Below are 26,319 nucleotides of genomic sequence, written 5' to 3'. Positions count from 1 at the left end.
ACTTTAAAAATCAGTGAAACATCAAACTTCAGTACTTATTCTTAAGTTGTCTATTTGAAACCTAAACTTCTTTTTGTGATCATAATTGGAGGTCACTGTCAAAGGCTAACAAGTCAACCATGGGTTTTTGACTGATTGATAACTGTTAACTTAAAAAGTTCTTGGTTTAAATATTTTGTGTAACATCAAAGTTCTGAAGGCATTTTTAAATGTCTTTGGAAATAGCATCGAAGGTCACTGTCAAATGCATGTATTTAGAATGAAATATGGCCCCTTTGTGTACTCAAAGGCATATTATTTCTTAGAAACGAATACATTTTTACTTCTTAAAAAAGGGCAACATGAACTTTACAGAATTTAATGTTTGATTTGTATTACACGAAGAAAGTAAGTTTAATGTGAAATAATTTATCATAAATGTAGCAACATGTATCAAATTAGTTATATACAATATGTGCATTTCTTATTCGGACAGACTTGTGGACTGACAGCCAATACATTCTTGACTTCATATAGTAGGCATTGGCGAAGACTATCACGAGCGCACCTCTAGATATAAAGTTCCATATTTATGTATTCTTCAGGCGGGCGTGTTTCGTAAGAACACAATGAAAAATTGTATTTTTGTTGATCCCTGCTAACTGGAGCCAATATTATGATTCAATTGATTTCTGGGGCATGGAGGGGCACGTGGCTTGTTTTTTGTACATGTATGGGCACGTGGTCTGAAAACCGTACATGATTGGTTAAATAATCTTGTTGTAATTGCTGAGCAAATTGCTTAACACATGTGTCCTTTTTATTAAAAAAAAACGTAATATACAGCTTTTAAATATCTAAAGTATCATTCGATTTTTTTTCTACGTGTCAATTTTAGGATTAGAAATACTCCTTAATTTTGGAAGAATATACTCAAAACTCACAGGCCCTTTGAAACATATTTCAGATAACAGCGAGCGGCCAGAGAATTGTACACTTTTGTTTCTCTCCTCGTAAAACATATCAAATCTGATGCCAGATAATGTTTTAAGGGGTGAGTAGATATTTATCGTATATATCTGACAGCTGTGTAAGTTACAAGGATCACTAACAAAATGCAAAAAGTTAATAAACGTGTGTGGCTCAAGACCAGGTTGTTAGGTGCCAGTCCGTCTGATCAGCGTATCTGCCAAATGGATAATTTACTTATTATAAACTTTAATAAATCCCCCAGTTATGTTAGTTTATAAAATCTAAAAATAAACAAACTCCTTCATCGTAATTGCAAGGAGCATAGCGAGATTAATCTAGATGTCAGGCATCGTAAGTAAAATCCAGGTTGACTCTTTACCTAGATCATGCATCAATATTACTCAACAATCCATGATTAATTTTCCATTAGCAAACCTTGATAAACTAAAACTTCTTTATTAAATCATTTCTCCAATCTAAGGCAATGATGGAATCAATTTTATTATTCCGTAATATCAGTACAATAAGCATTGCACCACCATCATCATCATCAGCAGCAGCAGCAACATCAACATCATCATCATTCTTATCATCTTATGTTTTCATCATCTTCACCATCACTATCATCATCATTATCTTATTTTCTTTCCATCACCATTGTCATTACAATAAATATTATTATACTCAGCAAAATTATTATCATCATTATCATCATCATCGTCGTCATCATCACCATCATCATCATCATCATCATCATCATCATCACCAGGAAAACATCATCTTCTGTATAATCATTCTCATTATTTTGCAGATGATATACATTACTCCTGATAGCATTTCGATATTATAGACACAATTACCAGGAATAATTAAAATTTGCGGTTAAAACAAAAGATTAAACGGTTAAATAATTGAAACAACGTTGCCATGGTAACAATGATTTTATTGATAATTTACAGAAATAATGACAAAATATGAAAATCTACACATTATAACAAACAATAAAACTCTGAACAAAACGCAGTTATGATAAGAATAAAAAATCTAGAACGTTAATATTGTGTTGCATATAAACGTTCGAAACTATAATATTGTATATTATGTAGTTTAAACAGAGGATTACGTTTAACATAAATAACAACATATTCTCGAAATTTAGACCTTTAATTTTTCTTTAAAATAATTTAAAGAGAGTCATTCATCTATAATCAAATAACATAATTAATAGAAATATGTCACTAATTATGTTAATTTAGGGTATTTTTCTTGATTTTAACAAGATTATTTCTACAGCTGAGGAAAAGTTGTTCATGTTATCGATAATATAATTAAATTTGTTGCATTTAGAAAAAATGTCCTGAATGAACATGCAAAAGCATGTGTAAATGGTACCGAAAATTAACAAACTAGTAAAAATAAATAAATAAAAAAGTTGAGAAATGACAAGAATGGTATTGATTATTTCAAGTTTGAACGTTTGTTAATTTGTGTAGCCATTTAGACGTTACCGCATAAAATCAGTTTTGATTTAGGATGGATATTTTCAAAAGCACAACTGTCAAGGTAGCATCTTTTGCAGAAAAAAAAACGGTTTGCTTTATTACAATTTTACACAACTGAGCTCTAATATGTTCATGCGCATCTAAGAAGGAACATTCATAAGTAATACGGTCTTGCTATAAATACAGTATCTGTAAAAATGTTATTTTCCTACAAAATTATGTTTTGTGTTTTAGTTGTCATGACCTTTATAATCGTTGCATTAAACCTTTATGCGTGACTTGTTTATTTCAACAGTTCACAAATGAATACATATGTATCAAAAACATATATATGATAGAATCACATGTTTATATGGTTAATTATTTACAGTATGACTACTTATATATAAATAAACGTACACGAGTAGCTAAAGGAAATTGTCATATTTACACCAAATCATGTTTAAATTACACATATAAATGAGCCGCGTCACGACAAAACCAAGATAAAGGGTTTGCGACCAGCATGGATCCAGACCAGCCAGCGCATCCGCGCAGTCTGATCAGGATCCATGCTGTTCGCTTACCAATTCTTTTACAAGTAGAGGAACTGATAGCGAACAGCATGGATCCTGATCAGACTGATCAAAACTTTAAGTCCTTTAAAAGTGTCGCAAACCCATTATGTTGGTTTTGTCGTCACGCGGCTCAAATCATGTTTAAATTACACATACAAATAATAATTTTCACGTTCCAGTTCTAATGTATCGTAAACGTACAAATATTTGAGATATTCTTTCTTTTTTGCTTTTTAATGCAATCAAAAGTATCATATTCATACTCGTTTTTGCACTATTTTTTAAATTAAAGCTTTAAAGTGATTTGGTCTATAATGGAAGGTCTGTAAAAAATTAATAATTTCGTTGATAGTATTTAGTAATACGCATAATAACCACTAAAGAATTATACATGGAGGTTGTTGGCAAGTTTGAAATACATTATCAAATAGTACATATATTTATATAGCAGATGATAAAGTGTTATAAAATATAATTATTCATCACATAAATGGTCAATCTAAATCACTGAAAACTTTATCAACTTTTTTGTAAGCAGCATTTTATAAGAAAACCGAAAAGATACATTTCTATTTTTTATCAATATTTGATATACTAATGGAAACTGTGCTCATTGTAGACCTACCCACTTTAAACAAACTAACATATACGCACGTTCTTTATACATCAACGTGATTTCAATTTATACATACACTTTATAAAAGTTAACATATACTAGTAGAACAAAGGTATATTCTACAACTTCAAAATGTGTATTTTTGTTCGGTAATTTACATACCGTACTGACCTATGTATGATATGGATTCATAACAATTCATTTTAGAATATACGACAATCTATAAATGTTTATATCTACTTGCATCTTTCAATGTAATTGTCACCACGTGTGCTTCAGCCACGTGATCTCTGACGCATGTCCTTTAAACACGTGTCCCACTAATGAATGTCTGTCCTCGGTAACAATGCATTAACACGTCACTGTTCATCCATATGTGATACAATCGGAGCTGTTAAGCTTTTTGTTCATCAAAAACTGAGGACTTCCATTTGTTCGAAAGACAAATTAGTGTAAGTAAGTCCCTTTTTTCATGGGGATTGCCATTGTTTTAAACATATAAAACCAACTTTTCTCCATATTTTCTTCCAAAACATTTAATCTTTTTTTCACTTTTTAACTTACCCGTGGTATACAACGTCATTAACACAAATGTCAACAAATTCTTTCAAAGGTATTTTATATCTTATGCGACAATATCTGGATGATTTTTTTCGTACGAAAATAAAAGGGGTGAAAGCGGTCTCCCTTATTTTACACCAGTAAGATTTCAGCCGCAGTGTTATTACTATCATTATAAAATCATATATCAAAGTAAACACGTTATTCATTACATTTTGTATCGATACATCTGACATGTATTCAAAAAAAGTTTTGAAGATTTTAGCTCCTCAAACTTTGGAGTCAGTGCTTTTTATCAAGATAAATAACTAATTAAATATATAATTAATTAATTAATCAACCGAAATGTTTTGACATACTCATGAAAGCGTATGAAGCAAACTATTTTTCTGATGTTTGTATCCGTTTCTACCCTGATCTAATATAGAGAACAGTTTTGCAGAATAAGATTCTGATTTTTTATTAAGTTCAGAATATCTTTGCTGACTCCTACTGCTTAAATTCCGCCGATTTCTTTCCTTTTCCAGCCGACGCTTTTCCTTCAACTTCCGTTTCCGTCTTCTTTTCTCTCGTTTTGTTTCTTTAACATCTTTTTCTTCTTTATCTTCTACCGCTTCTATTTCGCTAGTTATCAAATTTTTAGTTTCTTCTACAACCTGATTTGTTTTTCCTGTAACGTCAGTGTTTTTGTCTGACGACACATCATTGTCATCATCTATTTTATCAGTCATCTTCTTTTTCTTATTTTTTCTTCCCTTTCTATCTTTTTTATCATTTTTACATCTCTTTCCTCGCTCGCGCCTTTTCTTACATCTAAGTTTCCTCTGCTCCTTCTTTTGCAATTTTCTCAACCTCTTCTTTTCCTTCCTTCGTTCACGCCGCTTTCTTTCCTTTTCTTTTTCCTTGTCAAGTCGTCGTCTCGTTCTGGTCGCAGCCTCATCTGCTCGGATTCTATTAGTTCTGTGTCTTTGTAACTCATACCTATCATAATTACCCGAAGGTTCCAGAACAGAGTTCAATGCCTCGTATTGTTTGGTTTTTTGCGGTTCGTATATCGGCGCTGTTATGACAGATGGCTGAAGTAGACTTTCGCCGCCTTCGTAAAGTCGAATCGTAGGCGTGGCTATACATGTTTGCTCGCAGTCTCGCTTGCTCATAAAATTATTACCGTTGCCCTCACAGCCGCCATATTGAAAATGACTGCATTCTTGTGCGTGAATATTATAATACCAACGAATATAACGCGCATGGCATCTTCCAGTTGCAGGCGGTTGTTGGCAGATTCTGTTGCGGACTGAAACGAGACAAAACAGCAGATATATATCATGTATCTTTCAGAATGGATCATTCTCTTCACAATCTAAACTTATTGAAACATCTTTTACAATTTCTCAACATTTAAACATGGTTTAAATGTAAAGTAAACCTTAAGGAAATTAAATTATTACGCCGAAAGTCGTGATATGGAAGTATGTCCCGATATGTCGTCTGTTTCAACAGTAAGGTCACTTCTATTGCGTGTCTGAGTGTAATAACAGACTGTACCAGCCCGACCCTCCAGATCAGGTATCAGATAAACGTATCATTTTTACTCTTGTACAGTACATTAGCATATTTTGAAAACGTTTTGCAGTTATCTATTTAAGACTTTTTAGTAAATCACTTTGCACACTGCAACACATAATCCGAAGATATCACTTGGCAAATTTTATTTTATTTTGCTTTTTTTCTATTTCATTTTCTTTGGAAATAATTATTAAACTATCTTTATCATACACTAGACTGATATGACAACTGGCCATTGTAACAGCATAGCAGCAAGACCCGTGAGAGCATCAACGCAGTTTGGGAACATATCAAGTTTGAGGTTGTTAGATTTTACTAGGTTTATTTTCCTTACAAATTTTGTTATTATAATGGTTGACGTTTTTTCGTCAAAGGGACTGAATAAAAGTCAAGAAACTTGAATCTGTTCCGAAATTTAGGCTTTAAAAGTAGTAAAAATAGATTTGCATGTTTGACCATATTTTTGACAAAACGTACTTTCATTTGTTTTACATGTCTGACCATACGTTCTTTCATTCTTATATAATTTATCTTTGAATTAGTTCCCAACATTTTTTTCAACAAATATTTGGAATACTACCAGATTATATGCACAGTTCATTTGACAAAATCGAAATGTCTTTGGACAGATTTAGAAGTCTTTCTTATCCTGCGATTAACAAAGTCTTAAGATTTAAAGATTAAGGATTAAAATTTTGCGTCTGATTAAATAAAACAAATCAAATTGTGATTAAAATACCATAAATTCAATACATTTTTTAACACATTTCACGAATGATTTATACCATTATGTAAGGTTTGGGAAAGCATATTTTGGGTTAGCAAATAATCTACATGTATTTGCATTTTTATTTCACATATGATATTAAAAAGCCCTCTACGCCAAATTATATTTATGAAATACGTTTTATAGATACTCGTATTGTTACCGTATTTTTACATTAAAAACACTGAAGTTGTGCATTTACTGTGCTTTTGATATTTTACATTATATAACATATAACAAGTTCATATGTTCTCATAAACAAATACTTAGGAAGTGGATATTCTTGTTTGAGTACTATGGTTGTATTGTATTGATTTGAAAAATAATTGTATCAAACATATATAATTATATAAAATACACTTCAAAACACAAAGCATACTGGACAACGCTACAGGACAATGAGACAGATGAGATATGTTGTAAAAAACGAGGTCAAATATTGTAATAAAACTCATTGGTCGAATGGAAATTTTCTTGTCATAAATCCACCAATAAAATGCTAGATTCGCGTGATTTTTGCAATTTATAGATTTAATCAAGTTTCAATCATACGAATTCAGTTATGTAAGATTCAAATTCAAAGCCATTTATTTTCAACGATGTTCCGATTCAAGATTTATAAAATTTCATTTCTGGCAATTATATAAAAAGAGATGACTAAATATATGATACCCTCACACGAAGTGCGATGATTTAACATTATATTCTATGTAGATAATATCGTTATTTATGTACCGCAAATCGTAAATTTATTTTAAATGTGTCACTATAAGATTGATCTTACTTTCCCAGCCCTAAGATAATGGGGGCTTCAATGTGTAACATTTAGACATAACGGAACATCTTGTTGCAATATTTTATTCATTTAAGCAAAATTTTTCACACCAAGAAACAGTTTCTTCGAGAAACATTAATTCATTATCAGAACGAGAATTATCTGACATCGCATTTTATTAGCACTGTAATCAGCACAATCTCCGTAATGTTGTTGTATGCGCCGTAAACTTGCCTGGCGATGATAAAAACAAAATATTTGTTTGCTTAAATATGTCTTGATCTCGTGTATCTCGTGCTAGAACTGACTGAGAAGAGCGGGAAGTATGTACGTTACTGACAGTTACTCCACCATCATTGTCGATGCGTTAATTGGGGTTATCAATTATGTGTACTAGGTAACGTAATATAGATTGAAATCTGTAACATACGTGACATAACGTAAAGACTATAAAGGAACGTTTGTGTGTTAATCTCGCTTTAAATTCTTAAACAATCTACGTTAATCCATCAGCAATGTTGTTTTTTAACATTAAACTTACATTAACGTCACACATACAGTATTATTATGTCATAACAAACAAACTACATTTACGTCATGAAGAAAAAAAAAACATACTTTATTGTCTCATGACTTTTGTGCTGACATGTGTTGTTATTGTAATTGCTTGCATTTACAAATATAAATTCTGAGGCAATATTGAAAAAAAAAAAATATTGCAAAAAATAAGAAAGCAAGAGGATCCGAAAATACTCAGTCATTACATTTTATAGTACGTGTATTTCCATTACACTATTTTTTGTCCAAATTTTAGCTGACCTAAATTCTTTCAGTTGTTAAATTTTATTTTTGTTTTACGCAAAAAATAATTTGTAGACGACGGACTTCTAGACTTCTAGGCTTCTAGGCTTGCATTAAAACAATAAAATATTAAAGTACATTTGATGGATGTCATGGAAAATGAGAATACTATATGCGATGAAAACATAAGCAGGCCAAATACACGTGCATTCAATACTCGAGCAGCGTACACCAAGCAATAAAAAGCGAGGGAAAACATACATTTGCTTTGCTTCAGCATCTGGCTACAAACAATAATACATATAGTAAGAAAGCGTACAGTATGCCACTGGTGTAATAATCAAATATAAATCAGCCATTTAAAAACTAACGTATTTTTGCTTGTGCGCTTTGAACTCACCGATATGTGAATATTCAGCTAAAATAAAACAAAAACAAAAAAATAACTAAACACATATATAATAACATAAACATGAGCAGGACAAAAACTTGGTGAAAGAAATAAATATATATTAATTGTCCGGTGAAGCGTAAGAAAACATTGAAACAAAAATAGAATTAATTAAAAACATAAATAAAGTACAGGCAAATTTCGATCAATCATATTAAAATTCAAATAAGTTGTCCTGTTAACTATGCATGTATACTTATTTCCATAAATTGCACTTCAGTTGCATACAACTTAAATGCGTGGGAGACGTCTATTTCAGCTATTTTTTTATTTCGTTTTATTGCGAAAAAACCAGCTTGCGACTGCCTCAGTGTCAAAATATTTCAATGTCAAGTTTTACATTCTATATGAATATGGTATTCCTTTTTATCGTTCGTTGAATAGTTATTAAAACGTGTCATAGAAGATATTGCCGTGTATTCATTATTAAATATAACATTATTTCGGCAATAAAAGCAATATAATGTTATTAAAATAATCTTTATGTTTTCTGAAACATGATTTATATTCATAAAAAGAATGCAGAAATATATCTGACCATGTATTGAAAGAGGCTTCCGTTTTCCATGGTAATTGTATATTCACAAAGGTAAAGGAGGAAATGCAAACTTCAAAAAATTGTTTTCCCATTAAGAATGAGAGATTAATGTTCCTGATAGGCCAGCCTTAATTAAAAAGTTCACGTTGAATGTTTCATCTGCACGTAAATTTCGTGTCATATGAATTATGAGTTTTTAAATGAGCGGTACTGATTTTTATAACACACAAAGACATACATATGAGCCGCGCTATGACAAAACCAACATAATGGGTTTGCGACCAGCATGGATCCAGACCAGCCTGCGCATCCGCGCAGTCTGATCAGGATCCATGCTGTTCGCTTACCAACTCTATTACAAGTAGAGAAACTGATAGCGAACAGCATGGATCCTGATCAGACTGCGCGGATGCGCAGGTGCTGGTCGCAAATGCATTACGTTGGTTTTGTCGTGACACGGCTCATATATACACTACGTTTCCGAAAAACGTACTAAATATTTTATAATGGAAAACATATGGGTTCTTATCATAATTCAATTAAATTTTATCAGAAGAATAATTGAAAAAAAATCAGTGTAAAATCATTAGATTTCAAATTGCTATTTCGGTACATCTATCCAGAAGTTAAAAATGGCCAAATTGAGCGGGTTTTCTAGAAAGAAATACACTATAAATCAAATGGGGAAAACAACATAAATATATTATTTACTAAATATTTTTGTATACTTTGGCATGTAATTCAAATTAAGAAATTCTAAATATTTCTTGGGATATATGTATTCTAGGGGGGAAATGCGTATATATAATTACATTGGCTCTTCTCATTAATATGTTACTACCAAAATGCACCATCACCTTAAGATATAGTTCTGATTCTCTACGCCTAATCTTTAATATTTATCAATAGACCTTAATAAATTTTAATATATGAATTTTATACAAAAACTTCTTCAAGAGTTCTTATTAACTTCGAACTTACACATTTCTAATTATTCTCTTTAAGCAAAATAAAACTAACAAATGATAAAAAGCGAAGCGTTAAAACATAAATTTATACGGGTGAAGCTTATATAAACATAAACAAGTAACGGGCGTAACGGTTGTTTTGTTGGAAAATGATTTTAATAACTAAGTTACGTGCGTAACGGTTGTTTTGTTGGAAAATAATTTTATTAACTATCACTCTTTGATAAACTAAAGGTAAGATGTTTCGAGGATACAATTAAAATAGTTAAACTGATTAATACGTCTATGTACAATAAGAGATTTTGATATGTTGTTACGCAGGTCATTTTGCACACTAGGCAACGTGTAAGATAACGTAACGTAGACTATATATACATACCTGGGACGAATGAAAGTGGTATACACACTGGAATGGTGATATTATTAGGCCAATCAAAGTGTTGAACGGCACATATTTTGTCAGTTTTACACATCATTTTATATTTCTGAAAGAAACAAAAACTTATTTAGCTATCAATTCAAAATATAATAAGCATTTCTATTTTTCTATTGCAGTTAACTAAACACTTATTCTATTACCTATGTAAGATAGTTTTGTATCTTTATGAAGTTTGAAAATTAAGGATTTTATTACAAATTGTTCTAAATCATTCGCGGATATATTTTAAAGAAATATTTTGAAAGAAAAGTTTTAGTTTTCAAAATTTTAATCAAACAATGTTTAATTTAATTTCATAAAAAATGTTATTGCAAATCAATGTAACTTGTTGAAACTTACTTTACACAACACTTGAGCATCATCGTCTAGCGTTATTCTTGGAATTCCCCACACCTGAAAAAAAAGAGATGAAAACCATAACTAACGTGTTACCTAGCACATCTCTTTTAGACCATAATACATGCATTATTTGACATTATATAGTTAAGAAATATCATGAACTGTAGTTGTTGATATTTTTAAAACAACATTGGTTACAGGCAGATTTACATATGTCAAGTTACCACGTGTTGCTTGATAATAAAATAACAAATTCAAACATTTGTTCTAGAAAAAATGTATTGCCCTTCGAAAGCATCGATATGAAAACTTTTAGTGTTGTGTTGAATGCTGATTATAAGCGGTGCTGGGGGGGGGGGCATGAGGTATATTTTTTCATTATCTCTCTTTCCATTATCAACTAAAACCAGGTATGTGTACTTTTTTATTCATCAATGCTATCGGCGGATCTGCTCTTTCCTTGAGACACTTGTCATTGAACATGGCACAAAGTTTTGTAATATATAAATTCTATGTTACAACTATTGGCATATTTTTGTTGGTTGGGTTTTGAAAAGTGGCGGTTAACAAACATTTAAAGAATATAAAAGTGGATTATGTGTTTTTAATACAAATCATACTAGGAGTAGATCAGATTATGTTTTGATAAAAAACACTATAATATAATCTTCCAAAAACTTCACGTTGTTGAGAATTTTATAATACTAGTGTATAGGGTAATCAGGCGGTCAGACAAGTACTTCTCGACGTGAAATTTCAAGTGTATCACACCACTGTCCATTGTTGTATACATAATTACGACCACTTGTAGAACATGTCTTTATCCCTAAAGTAGGTAATTCTATTAAATTTACATTGTTGACCACGGCGGTTCAATACAACAGGTGCGAGACGCCGGATAATTTTCTTTCCTAATTTAAACAAGCACTAGAATTGGTCCGATATTAACTTAATTTTGATCAAATTTGATACAAAATATTTCATGACTGTTCCGAAATTAGCAGACGACAGGAAATCAGCGCGTTATGCCATGTGTTACAAATATAATGAAGTAATAAAAGCGGGAAAAACACTAAACATATCGTTAGGAAGAAAAAGTAAGACCTTGCTAGCAGAGTGCGATTTGTGGTGTACTTTTTTGTAAGTACAATTCAAAAATTTCCCTCACAGAATTGCTTTTTAGACATGAGATTTATGCTCCACTTTCAGAAATTGTTCATCAATAGCAGTTAAATGAGGACAAGACAAAGAAATTACTAATAACATAAAAAAGATTGCTGGGGAGAAAAAAAAACAACAACACATATTATGCCATTTACGAACACTATTCACGATATGTATTGACCATTTTTGTCTTAGCTATCAAGCGTACAAATAAATTCTCATTCCATATCAAATGGACAATCTGGCTAACAGAATGTTGTCGATTTATTTTACACAAATAAAAGGATTTATTATCAATTCGAACCTATTCGTTATGTTTATTTTACTTAAACTTGTTTATTTTTCGGTCGTTTGATTTTGGAGCCGTTGGAATTCAGGATTGTCCGAAGTATTAAGTAGAGATATATTAACAAATAAGTAGAATATTATATTGACATATTAACATGTATTTTTTTAGCGCGGACTTTTTAAATATTGCATACTTAACTCAGTCTGAGTTGAAGCATTGAATGAATTATTCTTATGAGACAAAAAAATGAGAACAAAGATCAACAAGGCAATGGGACATTCACAGAACGCAGCCCCCGACACAATCCAGCCACACCGCTAGGACACCCAAAAGGCACCGAGGAGTAGACCTTAATGGAATTGGCATACCAACTGTTAATGTTTTAAGTTATAACTGGCTTTAACTTAGAAGATATATTTAGATATACTTTCGACAAGTTCGTAGATTTTTTTTAATTATTATTTCAAAATAATGTTTAGAAAACAGCAAAAAAGTGTTATGTAAAAAGTAGGGTCACATTCTTGAGCATTGATAAGAGCCTTAATATCATAAAATAGATCCCTACCTACAAAATAGAACCCTTTCACAGCATAAGATTTATAATATATTCCCTCTTAAAAATATCTATAAAACTGTTAAATGAGCCAAAACAAAAATCTTATCAACTTCATTGCATTCGGTAAAACTTGATTAATCTTGATTTATAACGAGTGTTTACTTGATTGAAATGAAACATTTCGCCATTAATGCCGGTAAAATGTTCATTATTATAATGTAAGGTTTTAAGTGGCTCAGTTTTTTTTTTCATTGATAAAACCTGTCAAACAAACGAAGCAAATCGTGTCACGAGATTATATTACTTTCGGAAATTATATATTTTTTTTTCATTTTTATGAAAATCAGTATTTTACAGCAGACGACATAAAACGGGAAGAACATGTCTTTTAAACGAAACTGCCTCTAAAGTTACTTAATTCTGTCCACTAGGATTATAGTAATGCAAAAGAATCGTGACATATTTACTTTTTGTAAATCGGTTTTGTTGAATCAATCTAGTATATCGACTGTTTCAAATGCTAAAGTAGCAAGCATTTGCAAAACTGAATAGGTCGATTAAACGAGCTTTGTTGAGCACTAACATATACTTAGTGTCTTCTTCGAGCATATTCTAAATTTATTTCACAATAACAACATAAGGAATTTAAAAATCATGACTTTTATTTTTACAGTCGTCTAACACAAAATGGAATGAACTATTATTATCATTTTAAGAAGTTATTTAAAGCCCTCATCAAATACAAGTGCCACTGTACGAACCTGTCAAAAAATAAATTTCAGAGATCACGAGTCAGACAATTGAGAGAGAAAAAATATGACTATCTATCAATGCCCTTTGACTTTAAATGTAATACGATTATACAAAACAGGACATATGATGACATATTGTAACTATATTACCTCATCCATTTTGACTTTATTTGCTATAACAGGATTTTTACTGTCAGTTATGAGCTTGAGCAAATGAGACCCCTTGTTATAAATGTTCATCAGTCAGCCTCGTTACGTTATAACGGAGATTATAGTTGTCTAGGCCAATATCAAATTACGTCAGAATGATATGAGCTTGGAATTTGTTCATCTGAATGAATTTGCGTGTCATTCGTAAAGAAATTCTTCGACAGTCATATGTTAAAAAATCGTATACTGAATTAGTGTAATTTTCTTGCAGGGCTTTCCATTCGTATTTTAAAGGATTTCAATATCAATATACCAAAAGTTAACTACCAACAGATATAAGTTGTAATGAAGGGTGACCAGCCGGTGCTAGGGGGGTGTGAAAGATGTTTCACTTTCCATTAACTATCACAAACTGACTCAAACAAAAACAGACTTTGCAATTTTTAATATTTAAACTTTGTTATCATTGCCCTTTATGAATCTACCATTTTTCCGGATGTTATAATTGTGGCATCAGTGTATATACACGACGGGATTCTTCACGAGAATGACGTTGATAAGAAACCATAAATCATGACGTCAAAAAGCGTGTAATTAATAACTGAAAGGTATACTTAATAATTCACTGTGTACACAAAAAACACTCGTTAAATAAACGTATGTGTCTAGCACAATGTTTTGGTTAATAAAACCTATTCGTTTACTAGAAAAACAAGAGTCTGTCGTATATGAAAAAAGAATAGAAACGATTTAAAACAAACAACAGTTACACAAAAATAACTGACATACGGCAATTAAACCACGAGTTTGTTAAGTTTTTGTTATTAATGGTTAAGCATAACTCATTTATGTTATCCATTTGCTTTTAGCCTATTGGTATGTCAACCATAATAAAAAATTATATTTCGAGATGGTAGATCAAACAAAATTCATTGCAAATTTGTCATGAATGCCAGAGACTTGAACCCAGGACTGTGCAATGTTCGAGTGCATTGCTACTGTTAACCTCCCTCTTTCTACCACCCACTTCACACACAACACTCGTTGAAAGCCCTTAAATACCCGCAGAATTTACACAATTTACACGTAAAGATCATTTAATATAATACAAATATAGACTCCTTTCACGCAAGGTTTATTTACTGAAAGATAATATTGAAGTTTGAAATTTGACAATGGAATTTAAAACCCCCAATAACACTGTATGATACGTAATAATCGCAGTATATGACTGTCATTTTTCATCTGTTATTTAATAAACTATTTGGGTTTGAAATTCCGCACTGTCATGCCGCTGACCTGAGTTTAATCTTCCTTCTCATGTACACATGTTTTTTCTAAAATCATACAAATTTCATAATATATTCCGCACATGCCCTGTTAAAGTTGAAAATAAAATTTACGAGACAAAGTTGCATATGGGACTTACGTAGAAACGTAAATAATAATTATCCATAATTATTTTAAAATTTACACGCGATGTGACTGGGTTTTAAAAGGTTTTTCAATACATCATATTAAATTATACGAGAGGCTTGGCACAAAATATGTGCAAATATGTGAGAGAATACGTAGAAATTGTTTACTTTTATAACATGATTAACCGCCTTGCTCATTTATCTTGCTTTAATTCGTCATAGTTTCGAATATGACCTAAATATATTCATTAACTTGTGTGCATATTCACTGTCAAAATTTAAAAGTGACTTGAAAGTTTTAAATATTTTTAGAAAGGAAAAGTATTATTTCGCAACGAGCATATTGATGAATCCTCTGCTATTTTTATGTACATTTAGAGTGTAAATATTATAGTAATGAAACGCATTGTGATATATTTTTGCTATGTCATAATTCAAACATCAGAGTTTGAACAAGATGAAGTGACAAGACGAACGGTCAGGAGGCCAAATTGACGAACATATATTTGGTAAAAAGAGCAATTTCTCACGATAATCTATTATAAATACTACCCGAAAACTATTTGATCCGAGTTTGACCTTAAATCTCTCTATCAACTTTATTATATCAATTGTAACTTTCATTGTAAATGTATTTACAGTATCATATAATTTAAGACAAATTGGATCTTAATATTTAGCTACAACGTCCTCATAATTATTAGAATATTGTCGCACGTTATCTCGTGCATAGAATTATGCGGTTTTTAGCCGCCAGTACTTAAGTATCTTGCGGTTAACTTGTATATCTAATTTCATTGTTGATTTATTTAACTATAGAAAATTTCAACTGTTCTGTGCATTCCTTCTGTTTCCCCTTTCTTCTAGTTCAGAAAAGAATACCATCTCTCGTACGACGTTTGTTAACTTAAGAACTTAAAGTATTGTATATCTATTTACAAGCACGTTCCAGAAAGGAGCCCTGAGACTCGGATTGGTTAGCTGGGCAACCGAACCCGCCGCAAAAATGTTAGTGTTTATAAAATTATTGAATAGGCAGAGAAATTGCCTGTCATATCTAAAGCATTTGATATTCTTCCACAACTATTACAAACACATACACGTCCTACAACCCGCAAAAGTAAATATGGTCTCCTCAAATGACTGATCAGTAATTTTGCGCAAAAAGGTGTATTCTTATATATATAATTTAATAGAAACCTGTTCAATGAGCCTTTATTTAAAGTGAATAGATCTTATTCACTGAAATATAGTTCGGTTTTCATTCTCAACTAAGACGAAAAACGCTGCGTCATCGGCAAGATCTTTTAAGATGAGAAAACATTTGAGCCGCGTCACGACAAAACCAACATAGTGCGTTTGCGACCAGCATGGATCCAGACCAGCCTGCGCATCCGCGCAGTCTGATCAGGATCCATGCTGTTCGCTTACCAACCCTTTTACAAGTAGAGAAACTGATAGCGAACAGCATGGATCCTGATCAGACTGCGCGGATGCGCAGGCTGGTCTGGATCCATGCTGGTCGCAAACGCACTATGTTGGTTTTGTCATGACACGGCTCATTTTATAAAGCGGGACAGGCATGTTTAAAGATGAAGATTTTGTCACTTATTACTCGTCTGCTAAAAGTTCATAGTTTATTGATGACTCTAGACATAAATATAGAAGGTTAATTAAATCTCATAAAATGCTGTGAGTAAAGAAACATGATGATGGAAATCTATATAGGCTGCCGATGACATTGCTATATTTGAAAAGATGGTAATTATAAATTCTAATGTTTCTGCAAATGCTGATGATAATAGTGATGGTCGTGATGATGATGATGATGATAATGTTGTATATGGTAATGAAAGTAAAATGGCACTCTTTCATTGTTGTTGTAATTGTTGTTGTTATTATTGTTGATGATCATGACGAGGATGATAATAATGATGAAGGAAAAGGACAATTCTGTTGTTGCGATGGCATAGTTTATGATAATATTTCTGTTGTTGATGATAACAGTGATGTTGTTGTTTTTCAATGACGCTGCTATTTCACTATTATTGTTGCTGTTGTTGATGATCACGAGTACGATGGTGATGCAATAAATTATGGATCGACTGCTTATATTGATAGAACTTGTCGGCCAATCCTTTTGCCAAACATTTTTACAATGTTATTCTTAAAGTAGATGTTTGCGTTATATTTATCTTGGACAACAGAATAATTATGCTTAAATTATTGCAGCGCTGCTGATTATGCTTGTGTTACTAATAGCAATGTTTCTGGTGTTTATATTGACGATAACAGTAACATAGTGAAAGTAATAATCATTTTAATTATCATTTGAATTATCATTTTGATATTGTTGATGACGTTATAGTTGTTATCATGGAGATGACAATGATAATTTTGATGTTGTTAAGAAGAAAAAACAACAATAACAACATATAAATGTTGATGATGAAGCGGATATTTTGCATGCATCATCATGTAATAGTGAATGATAGATTATATTTGGTCTAGTGAAAGCGGTTATTACCAACATAAAAAGCTCCCTGTGTAGTTAAAATTCTGAATTCAATCAAAACCGTATAAAACAGACACTAAATATGCACTACATTTACCATATTTAATGGTTGAAATGTATTTATATATCAAGTACAATTCAATCTTTACTGGGGCACATCATGACTACGCCACCCATAGTTTTATAATTCAGCTCTGATGAAATATATCTTGCTGTTATATACTGAGAACTAGAAAACACAATCTAACCTACAACCGTGAACAAATTCTACACTGTAATTGCGACAGTTTTGTTGTCCCTTTTTTCGTTCGTTTCGTTCGTTTCATTATTCACTGACACATTGAATCGATGTTTTCTGTCCTGTAAGATTTCATTACCGTGATAATCACTCCCTATACAGAATGTTTTGAGTGTAAGTAAATATATCAACTTACAACACATTTAAGAAAAAGTAATAGGAAAAAACACCTGTGCCTAAATACTAAGTGTGGCAAGATGAATCTTTAAAAAAGAAAAGATATTTCATCTCAAATTCTGTATAGAAACAAAACGCTTAGAATAATTAGTTTAGAATAACTCTGACACAAATGTTGGGCGGAGTAATCTATTTTTGGAGCAATTATTTAAACAATTTACTGAAAAATATCGTTTGAAGTGATTCCATGTGAAAGGTTTCTATAAGTTAGTGAATATTATACAATAAAGGTAAATTAACCACATCGTTCTTTAACCTTACGGATCGACTTTGAATTTTCCCAGGCTTCCTCATCTGCATAAACAGAATTTAATAGTAATACGGTATTTCTTATATAACATGATTTTACACTTTAAATATTCATCTTTGTCTTTCATACCATTATTTCTTCTTCGTATCAGAATATTACTAATAATCATTGCCCTTGCATATTTTGGTAATGAAAATATTAAAAGCATATCAAAATTCCTTCTGATCAAAATATAAGTAGAAAGGTTAAAACAGAAGTTTGTCTGTCATTTGAATTGACATTTCATTGGGAAACTAAGTAAAAAGGAATGCAATGGAATATGATAATGAGTCAAAATAAATATTTAAAGCTCAATCGATTTGTTAAGAAATAAGCACAAACCATGTTGTATTTAGAAGAAGTTGTACCGTAATTTTGATTTTTTTCTATGTTTTACAACATGGAATATCAAATATTTCAAATGGAAAAGTACGTAACTATTTTCAAACTTTTCATTATTTTGGAAAAAAGTAATGTACAACAAATTGATCTTTTAGGAAGAAAGTTGGATGCGCAACATCTTTTCCACTTAACCCATATTATTTTAAAAAAATAATTCTGAAAAATCAACACAATAAAAAAGATACAAACGACAAATGTACGAAGACGTTTTACGTACAAAATCAATGTATTAATGTTCGAATCGTTTCAAAAATCTTTTAATCTACTATACACACACAATAACATTCGTTTTTAATCAAATACGACCCTCTGTAAACTTTTCATAATTACGTATGAAATCTAACAAACTAGGTCGACTAGAGTTTAATGAATTCCTACTTCGATTATTTTTTTTCATTCCTTTTGCTAAATTGACATTATAATTTGATGACATGAATTTTTTTACGTCTGCTCTAATTGAAAACACCCGGTCATTAATTCCAGACGTGTACAATACAATGTCCTGACTTTGAAATTAAATACATAACGGCAGAGGGGCTGGGTAAATATATCTTTAAATTGACAGACGAGAGAATATTGTCTAAATAACAATATGTTAGAGGAAAGTAAAGAGAAGTGAAGACCCCCAACTAGCTGTTTTAAATGAGAAGGCACATATTAACATTTCATGATACAGATCCGGGAGATGATCTCGCTGTATGGGACCAGGCTGGCAAATCTTGTTATTACGATAAGAAGAAAGAAAATGGTTTAATCTATGTTTTATGGCATGTAAAACTATTCTTATTTCAAAATACACAATAATCATGCTCTAAATATGAAAACCTCGCCAAGACGTCTTCGCATGTACGTGTAAATTGCCGCATGACTTAGGAAATTCAATTTAGAGGCTAATTGTTAATCTAATTCAACATATATTACATTATCATTTCACGTGAGAAAATAAATATTGACGACTAGCTGATATTTTCTGAGTATTAAAATATAATTTCATAATAAGCACATTAACATATCTATTTCACGTATTGATAGACCGATATATCTTGATAACTCGTCCAATCAAAAGCAGCGACTCTTAAAAAAGTATGTGGACGGTAGCTTGCAATTACCACTACCGTCCACTAAACCGAGCGTGCATCAATTTTAATTTTGGCGCTTTGGTCTTTCTTTATCGATTCTAGTCATTTTTGAAATCGACCAATGAAATTATTGGCGACTCTTTCTCGTAAGATGAAAACGGAACACCACTGAACGCGCATTTATAATATTAATCAAAATAATATCTCAGAGGCCCGAGTAGAATAATTTATCGTGATGTAAAATTAAATGTTATTATCTCCCATGACGATGGTTAACCCCACCCTATATTATTCTCTAATAGCCTTGTCATATTTCTATTGTAAATCTTTTTGAGTTGATGCCAACTGTTGGATTATTTCTCTTGCATCCCTCTTCTAGAGATTAAATCTTTCCTATATTCTGAGTAGATACTAATTTGATTTCACGTTTTTATTTATCTAACAATAGTATGTTAAGAAAACGGTAAAATTTTGAGTATTACAATGTACTGCTATAATATTATAGAACGTTTGCAAAAATTTTGTTGATTACTTTTTAAATTTATAAAAATTATTTATACAATTAACGGAACTCAAGACAGCTTCTAGTATGATTTTGTAAGCACTGTTGTATAAAGAGTTAATTGGGGACATGTTTTTTATTCGATTACTTATATTTTTATTCTCAAAATTTAATCATCGCAATCCTTAAAAATATATATCGTTATTCACAGGGGTGTGAACGAAGTAAATAGCACTGTAACATGTTATTTAATCAGTCACTCATATTAACGTAGACCTTCAGACTATGTTATTTGCATATTAACATGCAGTTAAGCCGCGTCAAGTAGCAAAGGTCCTCCAAACAGCGCCATTTTAGCTCTTCTAGTACAAATTTGTTCCAATTTATCTTTATCTGAGTGACAGCGCATGCGTTGACTCGACCCCTGGCGGGTTACAGATAAATCTCTCACCGCGGCTTTTACAATATAAACACGTTAATCTGTTTTTATTGACACGTTCAAGAAGGTTGAAAATATTCAAGATCATATTTCTAATTTTTGACAACAATTGGAAAATATTTAAACTCTCTAAAAGTAGCGTAATTTCATGCTGGGACGGCATCTAAGTGTTTCATGAGGACATACATATTATAATATTCTTCACTGCGGGGGGCCTTCGACGGTGTGCCCAAGTTTTGTAAAGAAAAGACCCAATCTCAAAGAAGCATTTCTGATATGAACAAAACTGACTCAAGTTTCAGAAAGAAAGAAATTATTAACACCCGCGCGTTTTCTTTTTAATATGAGCAAAAGAAGCTTGTGTTACCGCTAAATTCAGCGCCATGGTGCACGTAATAGCTGCAAATTTCGTCGGATTTCAAAAAGGAGATTAAAATATTCAAAAAAGAAATCCAATTTTTAAAAGACATGTAATTTGACTGAATATAAAGCAAAACACGGTAAAAGATATTAGGCGACAGACCACAAACATTACTAAATGACACTATCACTTTAGGCTGGAGACACTTTAAAGTTTCACATGTCTTCTGTAAATCTTATATAACGCAGGTTTAAAATTTGAAATAAAATATTCAACGGGTCAATCTTTCAACGATACTTCTGCATACATATGTTTTACACATAATAGAGATAGCGTCTATAGCGTCTGTCGAAAGCGGTCAGTGGACACATGATTGGCTTAAAGCACTTGTAATGGTGGATTCAGATATTAAAATGTACACATATATGCCATGCCATGCCTCATTCGGATAACAACCGTGAGAAAATACAAATGCCATTTCGTTTTATTTACATTAAAATTTTTAAATATTTTCGTCAGATATGTACTTTTATCATTTAGATAATATGAGAGTTCAACAGTTGACTTCTCATGCATTCCTAAGTAACTTGCACAACTTGAAAGTTTTCTGACATTTATGTTGCGAGAACTGCGGCATGTGTGATGCCCTGCATGTTAATACGGCCGGAATGTTGTAAGATGATGTATGGTGAAGAATGAGGCATATATGTACTACCACACTGTGCTAAATTTCTATTCACATGTGAACTAAAGTTTCGTATGGCGGTGACATTTTAAAGATTTTGACAAACTGCAAGCTAGGTATTAGAATATCATCATATAGCAAGCCTTTTGATCGTCATTAGAAATTGTTTTATATTGACCATCTATCTTTATTTCTGACATGACGAAACATTTCCGGTGAAAGTACTGTTTCGGTAAATAAAATACATAGAATAACGAAAAGATTGGCATACTTGGATTCGTTTTAAGTTCCAGTAACATGCATGGCGTCGTTTAAATTCGGTCATTAAAACTGAATGTAAAATGACGATATCACATTTGGATGAAATCTTGTCTACAGTTTACTACAATATCGTTTTTATATCTATTCAATGCGAGTCAAATGCCGAGACCTCATACTGTTTCATTTATTTCGGTGAAGTCTTAATCGATTGCTCTGTTGAATTTTCGACAACAATTGCACTTAAAACCCAATAAACTGCTTTATAACAATAGAGTTACCTCGCATGCGATCGCTCTCTAGAATTAAAAAAGCACAAAAAAGTGTTGTCGTAAACAATAATGGCGGCAAGAGGTGACCAGACGACATTCAGTTGTGAAATAAATTCTGATTCATTCAGGAATAACTGCTCTAAACAGATGAAAAGAAAGATAAAGGGACGAGGTGAAGTAATAACAATAAAACAAGCCGGTATATCGACAAATCTTGCAGTAATGTCTCAAATAATCTTTCAAATTAATACGACGGTGTGATATGACTGATAAATCATATGACTTTCAAGTACTTCAAAAATCAAATTATTAAAAGATAATTTGAAATGGTACAGCATAAAAATTCCCTGAGATACATGATTACAGGGCCATATTAAAAACTCGTAAAATTTGTCATTATTTTTTGTCAGCATATCTCTTCGTGGTTCTTTTACTGTCATACGTTTATGCGTAAATTATTACAGAAGATGCTGATTTATGAATAAACTATTAATTTACACTAAAACTCCTAATAAAGAGCAACAGGCAACGGTTTAGATGTGAGACATTCTAATGTAAATTATCGTAACTAGATAGCTTAACACAAGATTCAGTATCCAAGTATCTAAATAATCTATATTAATGTAATCTACTGAAATATTTTAATTTTTTGACACTTATTAATTCTCTTTTACAGCGTTCACAATGCCCTACCGGTATTAACTGTCACTGAAATTTGAAATCTTGAAAAAATAAACAGTTCATAAACAAGAAATAAATCTAAGCTAAACATCGGTACTAAAATTTTTGCATCTTATGAGATAATTAAATTTAACTGTTAAGTCTAGGAAAGTTGAAAGTGTTTTTTAGTCTTTGTATAAGTCCAGACAATGGATCTCATTGAGGCTGGGTTTTATCAGGGCTGATCTTTACGACTTATTATCACACAGGTCAATCAAGGTCACAGTCCTGTCGAAATTAATTTCACGAGCTGTAATTGATAAGTACACATGTTTCTATATGCACGGAGTGTGTAGATTTTTGCATCTATCAGATAGGTTTGTGCGGCGCCACACTAGACAGTTGTTCGAAATAAATCGCGGATCCGAGACTGAACCTGATTAGTAGGCAGTTGGTGAACATAAACTACCCCGAGGAGTTGTCATAGCCTTTAAATGTTTGTTTCTTAACAAATATATCAGGGAAATGCCTTTACCCAGTCTCTTTATTGATGTCAAAATGATCGGCCTTTGCTGATATGGGACAGACAAACGCTACAGTAACATCGAAAAAAAAAAACAGTTTAAGAAACGAATATTATTTGAAACTATGACAATGTTGGTCAGTAATTTTTTTAGTGCCAAAAACAAAAGACGCTAAAAGTTCCACAATTTTTTGAAAAACGAAAAATAACTTGTCAGTGAAATTCTATTTTGACTGAAACCATATTGGCAGTTAATGCAGGGAAATCTGTGAGAAGTTATGGGTTTTAGTGTTTCTACGTTGTTTTGCACTTAGGATATATGTTTCTATATTTATCAAACAGCAGACGTTGTAATCGAGCACGTGCAAAGTCCATCATAAATCTGTAATTAAGGTGTCATATTTTTGCAATTATTGTTAAAGGATGATATTTTGGTAAGAGCCGAAATTATAATTCCAAGAAAACGCCATTATTCTATCGTTCTTTGATCAGACAAGGTTTATTAAAGTAACGTAAAAGTTACAATTTATAGAAGTCATTGATAAACATTATATATCTTTTTTGCATTATAAATACACATGTACTTGTTTTATAAAGTTTGATGTTAATTTTTTATTTATTAAATCTTCAACTTTTCTTTAAATTCTTAACTCTTCTTCTTATTCAATAACGCTATCTAAAAATAAGAAAAAATATTAAAAATAAAAAAATAGAATGTATCTGAATTTTGTTCCCAGTTTTCCAGTGGCAGTCCTCTTTAAAGATAATTAGTTTTAAACTATAATAATAAATGATAATGCAGAACGCCTTACGAGTCATATCCAATAAATATTCAAAAAGGAGAGAACAGAATGAGTGAAACCAAATGCTTGTAATGAATGAAAAAACGAACGCTGGAAAATATAGTTCTCACTAAACATGCTGCTGTTAAATGTTTTATTACCGCAAACATCCATCAAAGATCTGCTTTTAATGTTTGTTACTACTCCGTTTTTTCTACCAATTTGTCATATTTCACAACCCAGTGTTTTTATACAAAATGTAAACTGTGTACACATACATCATTTCCTTGACTTTATGGTGCCGCCAAAATGCTGAAAGACTTTCTCCATAATGTTACGTTAAGCTCCGTTTTCTTGTTGATTTAAGCGGCCCGTTTATTTATTATAAAATAGCAGTTTATTTGTTACTTGTCTGCCATCCAGCTGGAAGCTGGTTTGTTTGGACATAATGGTTAACGGATTATAGATTAACGGCTGATTTATTGAATTCCTGGTGGGGCGAGTTGTTAGATAGTCGTATTATATATTAACCAAATAAATTTGTTCATGAAATGTAAATCTTCTTGTGTATTTATAATATATCACATCGGTGTCAAGAAAGTGTCTAATTTTGATAAATGTATAGGTGTAAGTAGTGTAAATTAAAGAAACAAATGAAAACGTTGAACCCGTACAATACTGTACAAAGTTATGGTGCCAAAATAATTTAAAACCTTGATAGACACGTGTACGTACATGTTCAAAATGTTTAAATATATAAACCATAAAAATATGTTCCATCATATTTTAGCAGCAGAATGAATATCATTTATGTGTCACGTGATTAGTGAATCGCCCCCAACTCATTATCTCTCATTAGTTTAACAAATGGTGAAAGGGTAAATATTATGGCTCATAAATAATCATAATTGTGAAACAAGTGATAGCTAAGACAATAACCTGTCACGAACCGCATCATCAGCGCGCGTGCCAGCAGCCATTTTATATATCGCTGGACTGTGTAACGACTTTTACATAAACCCCCCAATTAGTGCAATGAAAATGTTAGAAGCAGACAAGTAATTGATTGATGAGAAACGGTGCTTCGTATGAAAATACTATGAAAAAACTTCTCCAAGAACAAAAGCAAAAACACGTGTATCTATATTAATTACACGGAGTATTATCGAACATATTGAGAAATTCAGGCAAAGTAATGCATATGTCAGATTGGAGTTATCTAACTAATGTTGTTCGTGAGTCTGCTACGTCTGTAATAGCTCTTCATTTTTTTCAGCTTTCGTACAAAAAATATTTCAAACCATCAAGATAATTATATCTCAGAGAAAAAAAATCATCAAATAACAATTGACTGGCAGGCTTCTGTGTACTTATGCTATCCGTCAATTTGCAGCTAATCCCGCATGTTATATCGTGTTTTTATTCTTGATAACAACTTTATTACAAGCACAGTAACATAGGAATATCAATACTGTGGATAAAGCGTCTACTAGGCATAATAATTATACCCCCTTCACCCCAGTCCCTCCTTAAAAAAAGAAAGAAAGAAAAGTAAAAAAGTAAGAAAGACAGAAAAAACCAACAGAAAAGAACAAAATAACAACAAGACACCCAAAGAATTTACCAGGTGAATAAAAACGAAAAGAATTGTCACGTCAGCAAAAAGGATTGCTTAATACAGACCTTTGTTGGCTTTAATTTTGTTTAAGGTTGGATCAATTTAAACAAATTAAGTCTTTAAAGAATTAACGCCCTGTTTAAAGTGAATTTATTCTGCAAAATAAAAACACACACTTTCAAAGGGCGAACTCATTTCAAGAGTAAATGAACTGTGTGTTCCAAACCTCTGTTAAACGCTTGCAGAAACATTACAATAAATTTGCCTATTAAACCATAGAATATAAATTGATATGCACTT

At 31.7% G+C, this 26,319-nt stretch overlaps 1 protein-coding gene across 2 annotated transcripts in view; it reads right to left on the bottom strand.

Annotated features, from left to right (window-relative positions):
• Positions 1-3,607: 3,607 nt before the first annotated feature.
• The window catches only part of LOC132725393 (daf-12-interacting protein 1-like), a 37,026-nt gene continuing 14,314 nt past the window's right edge, over positions 3,608-26,319 (bottom strand). The window contains exons 2-5 of one of the 2 annotated variants that reach the window (XM_060710498.1): positions 10,831-10,884; positions 10,432-10,537; positions 8,496-8,513; positions 3,608-5,481 (exon numbers count right to left, since the gene is read on the bottom strand). In XM_060710498.1, the coding sequence (XP_060566481.1) occupies positions 4,547-5,481; positions 8,496-8,513; positions 10,432-10,537; positions 10,831-10,884 (1,113 nt within the window). In that variant the 3' untranslated portion in view covers positions 3,608-4,546. The remainder of the gene's footprint in view (positions 5,482-8,495; positions 8,514-10,431; positions 10,538-10,830; positions 10,885-26,319) is intronic. The other variant, XM_060710499.1, reaches the window with a different exon arrangement.

The sequence above is a fragment of the Ruditapes philippinarum genome, unplaced genomic scaffold (assembly GCF_026571515.1).
Source record: "Ruditapes philippinarum isolate M1 unplaced genomic scaffold, ASM2657151v2 ctg428_1_1_1_1, whole genome shotgun sequence".
Taxonomy (NCBI): Eukaryota; Metazoa; Mollusca; class Bivalvia; order Venerida; family Veneridae; genus Ruditapes; species Ruditapes philippinarum.
This window is presented reverse-complemented; position numbering and strand designations above follow the sequence as displayed.